The sequence below is a fragment of the Kryptolebias marmoratus genome, linkage group LG5 (assembly GCF_001649575.2).
Source record: "Kryptolebias marmoratus isolate JLee-2015 linkage group LG5, ASM164957v2, whole genome shotgun sequence".
NCBI lineage: Eukaryota > Metazoa > Chordata > Actinopteri > Cyprinodontiformes > Rivulidae > Kryptolebias > Kryptolebias marmoratus.
The window spans coordinates 615,571-621,143 of NC_051434.1; the positions used below are offsets into that span (position 1 = coordinate 615,571).

Sequence of the window (5,573 nt, forward strand, 5' to 3'; positions counted from 1 at the left end):
GGTTGGATGGATGGATGGTTGGATGGATGGATGGACAGTTGGATGGATGGATGGTTGGACGGTTGGATGGATGGATGGACGGTTGGATGGATGGATGGTTGGACGGTTGGATGGACAGTTGCAGAAATATTCTGCATTCAACACTAATGTTGGATTCACTCGATGCTTTATTGAAATTTTTTTTTTTTCTTTTCCAGGATGTTTTAGTTTATTATTTTATTTATTTGTCATATTTTATTTTATATTTCCTGTTTTCTTGCAGCTTCCTGATTCCCATAAAACACAACAATCACCGAATCTTTCTGCAGATGTTTCTGTCTTTGTGAAACAGGAAGTGCTGCAGGATTAAGCCCCTCCCCCTTCGTGTCCCCCTCACAGGTTACGTTCAGGCGTCCAAGCGGGATAAGAAGTTTGCCACCTGCGCTCCTGATTTCTCCTTCGCGGCGCTGTGCGAGTGTCTGCGCCGCGCCTTCATCTACCGCCAGCCGTCGCCCGTGGAGACCGTCCTCTTCAACAGGAAGCAGGGCCGTCAGGTGGGACAGGTTGCTAAGCAACAGGTGGCCAGCCTGGACTCGGACAGACCCGTCCTGGGCTTGAGAGCGTCCAACGAGAGGCTGTTCATCCTGACCTCCACTAACCTGTTTGTTCTGAAGGTCAACAGTTAGGTTCTCAGATAAATGATCGATAAACATGAATCCAGCTCGGCGTCCTCGCAGGAAACAAGTTATTCAACATTCAAATCACAGCAAAGATCTGAAATAAAAGCTTCATTCTGTCTGCGTGTTTGGGATTAAATGAAGTAATAAATAAACTTTCTGTAGGCTGGTCAGGAAGTCTGTCCACACGTTACTGCAGGAAAATTCATTTCCATAAATTTCCATCATCAGGAGCTTCAATCTGAGACGGATCAGCTGAAATTCAACCCTTCCTCAGTCAGCTTTTAGTTCCTTTGAGTCTTAAATAAAAGTAAACACTCCACATGAGTTTAATTTCCTTGAATCAACCGGTCTTATCTTCTGTTTTATCTTCTTCACGTCCGCCTCCTTTGTTTTGTGCTTTAAGCCCGAGGAGCCAACAGGAAATACAGAAGAGAGGCACTAATGGGCTCTTTGTGCTGAGAGGAGCGCTCAGCGTTCTGCCTTTTATCTTTCATCGTCAGAGAACCAGAGGAGGTTCTGCAGAACCTGGACCGGACCTGAGGCTGCTGCAGGTCGGCTGTCTGACGCCTTTTCTTTTATAAATCAGAAAAAGAAAGCGTGTGTTTGTACGGATTGTGCTGCTGTAAGCCAGGCGCAGGTTAATCAGCTTTCTGTCTGGTTCTGTCTGTCTGCTGCAGAGCCACAAACGGCTCCGTTTAACAAACATGCCCTGAAGGAATGCTTGTCACCCGCCGCCTTCAGGCTGCTTCTGTCACACCTGGTTAATAAGGTTAATAAGGTTACCTGCAGCCGCTCAGACTGTCTGCTGAGGACGACTCTCAGTGACTACCAACTCAAATATCAGCTCATTGTTGGTAAAACAACAAACCATCAGCCCTCCACCACCGTGCTGACAGCTGGAGGAGCTGTTGGGTTAAACTCTCATCAGGCTGCAGCCGTTTGTTTTTACTGAGCTGGAGAGAAAAGAGATGACTGCATGAATTCATCCATCCGTCCGTCCGTCCATCCATCCATCCATCCATCCATCCATCCATCCATCCATCATCCATCCATCCATCCAACCGTCTGTCCATCCATCCATCCATCCATCCATCATCCATCCATCCATCCATCATCCATTCATCATCCATCCATCATCCGTCCGTCCGTCCGTCCGTCCGTTTCTTCACAGTTTCTTTCTGTTTGCGGTTTCAGGAGCTTCTGTCTGTCTCCAGTTTTTATGATATAAAGTTTAATTATTGGAATATTTAATCAGGACTGAATGATGGAACAAGCTGAGCTCAGGGCTCCTCTCTGTCGGTGGAAGTGATGAAAGCAAACAAACCCACGTCCTCCTCCGACAGGTGAAGGATGGTTTATTTTATTATTATAAAAGAGTCTGATCATTAGAGAAGGATGTCAGTGTTTAAGATGGTTTTTATCATTTTTTACAGCTCTTAATAATGATCAATTATTCTGTGGAGTTTAAAGTAAAGAGTCACTTTAAAGACACAAACACAAGACGAACTCTGGACCTTTGACTCAGAGAAGAAGAAAGAAGCGAAACAACAATCAGATTTTTATTTTGTTCAGTTTTCATTTGGTTTATTCTGGATTCTGTTTAGTTTTTATTAAATAAGTTAAAGAGGAACGTCTGTAAATTCAGGTGTGGCTCCGCCTCCCCAGGTGTGACTCTGCCTCCCCAGGTGTGACTCTGCCTCCCCAGGTGTGACCCCGCCTCCCCAGGTGTGACCCCGCCTCCACAGGTGTGACTCTGCCTCCCCAGGTGTGGCTCCGCCTCCCCAGGTGGAACATGAAGAACCTTATTACTTTTTAATAAATTTTTTCTACTTTCCTTCAATGAGGACATTTATTAGATTTTTATTTCTCTGCTCCTGTTTTTATTGGTTTTATATTTAATTTTATTTTCAGGTTTGACTGTAAATAACTTCAACCTGAGTTATTTTAAATGTTTTCTATAAATAAAATTTGTAAATCTTTGAGCTTAGCTGTAAATTCTTATAACGAAGCAGAAAGTCAGAGTTTGGACTCTTTACAGAAATAAAAACATAATATTTAATAAAAACCAGACTTTTCCTCGAAGTGAAAGTCCATTAAATGAGAAAAGTTTTGGAACAAAAGCTTTAATTATAGTAAAATGTTTCTGTGTAATTTTCTGCAGAGGCTGAAGCTGTAATTACTCCTCCTCAGAGTCGGAGGTGTTCGAGTGCAGATTCAGGTCCCCTTCCTCTCTGATCATCTCCTCTTCATCAAATCCCTTCAGTCTCTGAGTTTTATTCAACTTCAGAGGCAGAAAGTGATTCATCCGTTCATAATTACATCCTGTCAGAGGAAACAGGTTCAGCTTCTAATCTTCACTTTCTCTCAGGTTCTGTGTTCTTCACGATTAAATCTCCTCCAGGTTTCATTTTATAATCTAAAGTTTGGGTTTAAAATCTTTTTATTAAATAGACAAAATGTTGGCAGTGCTGTGAAAATTAAACATAAAATAAATGAGACATTATTTTTAGTCAGATAATAAACTTTTCCTGTAATATTTTGAATAAAAAACAAAGTTTCTGCTTCACTTTTGGAAAGAAAAACAATAAACATGAATTTATTTGTTTCTATTTTTAGTTTCTGCTCAAAGAAAACCTTCAGTGAGGCCAGAAATCAGATAAAATCAGGACTTTTATTCACAGAAACAGAAATCTAATTTACATCAGGAGGCGATAAAAGGATGAAACATTTTAAATCAGCTTTATTATTTACAGAAAGACAAAATATACCAACTAATTCATATAGATTCATCCACAGAAACAATTAAAATTATATATATATATGTTTCTAAAAAGCATGACAACCTTTGTAGCCTAAATCAGATTTATTATTATTAATAATGAGAAGAGTTTCTTTAAATGAAAACTTTAAAACACTTTTAATCCTGAAAGCAGTCAAACAAACTGAAATCTTCAGGAAACATCAAATATTCAGAAATCAACACGCCACAAACTCTACAATCACTGAAACAGCTGGACAGATGTTCACTTTTATTTACATTAAATAAAAACTGAAACAGATGCAGAAACAATCAGAGCTCAGGAGTCAAACTTTGAGTCATAAAGAAATGAAACTGATTCAGAGTCAGATTTCACAGAGAAATGGTTGTAAAGGGTTCTCCTCGTGTTGCTCGAATGATTTTAATTAAAACATGAACTCTGAGGAACGATTCAGAAGCTTAGATTTGATTTCATTCTGCTCAGATCTCCATCAGCTGCGCTCCTCGGAGGTTTCAGGATCCAGGTTTAAAACACAGAAGTGTGAAAAGAAGAGTTTCTCTCCGTTCAGAGTTTTATTCCTGTTTTTGCCTGTGATAACCTTAAACGATGAACAGATAAATAAAAAACAACCCAAACTCTTCCCTGCCCGCTGTGAGCTCAGATGGTTTCTTTAAAGCCTTCACTTCGTCACAGCTGACGCTGCGTTCGTGGCCTTCAAACCCTGAAAGCCCCGGGGGGGCGGGGCCAGCGAGGCGTGACCCCTCCATCAGAACCCAACACCTGGACCGGCTGAAAACTGAACGAGTCTCTGTTTTCTGTAACTGTTTGCTCCCGTTTGGACGAGCTGCGAGCTTTGAGGCCGTAAAGGAGCCGGATCTGAAGGTGTTTCTGTTCATGCTCACGTTTTGTTGACTCAAACACCGTGCTGTACGTGGGCCGGCCTCAGATACGACAGCAGCTGTGTGATGAGAGCGTTTATCTGTCGATCTGTTGCTGTTTTTAAGATAATTCTCAGCTGAGAGCCTGTTTGGCTGCGAGCTGTGTTTACGTCTCTAACTGCCGCTGAAAAGGTCACCAGGCACTCAGGAGACAATATTCCCACTCAGGAGAGTCCATTAAGGGACACTTTGAGGGTCTTTAATCCTCAGGCGTGACTGATGTTCACCTTCCCGAAGCCACAGGGGTCCGGAAACATCACCTTGTGATCCTCCAGCAGCTCGTCGGTGACGGTGAGCTCCTCCAGCTCGGTGGTGAAGTGGTCGGTGCTCTCCACCAGAGACGTGTCCTTCACCGCGCTGTAGGTGAGCGCCACGCTGTAGGCGGCGGGTTTATCCGAGCCCTTCCCCCAGCAGCCGCAGATCTTACGGAACGCTGCACGAAACTTCTGCGACATGGCGTTGTAGATGACCGGGTTGATGGCGCTGTTCAGGTAGATGCAGATCCTGCAGAACAGGAGGAACCAGTTGTCCAGGTAAGGCCGGTCCAGGAAGGAGTTCACCACCACCAGAGTCCGGTACGGCATCCAGAGCACGGCGAAGAGGATCACCACCACGGCCAGCATCTTCGTCACCTGCAGCAAGAACCCAGAGTTACCACCACGCCAGGGCGGAAAGACATCAGCAATGACCTCAGAGAAGCTGCTGCTGCCGCCCGTCAACCTGCGAAGGGTCAAAGGTCATTTCCAAACATCCGTCCTTCTACAGAGAGAAAGAGGAAAACATTTCAGACAGCTGCTGATCTTCACCCTGAAGGTCAGACCGTGCAGTGCTCAGAGAAACAAGCTCCATCTCAGTCAGAAGGTCAAAGGTCAAAGACTAAACAGACTTTATCTGTTTGAACGTAAGTAACTCTGGAACAACTTTAAACTGTAAAAAAAACTTTATTAAACAAACCGTCAGAAGGTTCCATAAAAAAAAGAAACAGCTGTTATCGTTCAAAAAGGAACAAACATGAAACTCCAGAGAAGATTCATGGAGTCAACACGTGAAGAAGAAGTTCTGACAGGAGGCGGAGCTTTGCTCTTCTGTTGCTCTCTGTCTGCCGGACGGGACAGGACAGGACGGGAAGGGAAGGGAAGGGACGGGATGGGAAGGGAAGGGACAGGACAGGACAGGACAGGACAGGACAGGACAGGACAGGACAGGACAGGACGGGA

At 43.8% G+C, this 5,573-nt stretch overlaps 2 protein-coding genes across 2 annotated transcripts in view; one reads left to right on the top strand and one right to left on the bottom strand.

Moving 5' to 3' along the window:
- nudcd1 (NudC domain containing 1) overlaps positions 1-2,499 on the top strand; it is a 36,657-nt gene extending 34,158 nt beyond the window's left edge. Inside the window, exon 10 of the mRNA XM_017438517.3 lies at positions 379-2,499. Within this exon, the coding sequence (XP_017294006.1) occupies positions 379-665 (287 nt within the window). The 3' untranslated portion in view covers positions 666-2,499. The remainder of the gene's footprint in view (positions 1-378) is intronic.
- A 1,034-nt stretch (positions 2,500-3,533) lies between these two features.
- Positions 3,534-5,573, bottom strand: part of trhrb (thyrotropin-releasing hormone receptor b) — a 6,291-nt gene continuing 4,251 nt past the window's right edge. Inside the window, exon 2 of the mRNA XM_017438513.3 lies at positions 3,534-4,988. Coding sequence (XP_017294002.1) covers positions 4,563-4,988 — 426 coding nt within the window. The 3' untranslated portion in view covers positions 3,534-4,562. The remainder of the gene's footprint in view (positions 4,989-5,573) is intronic.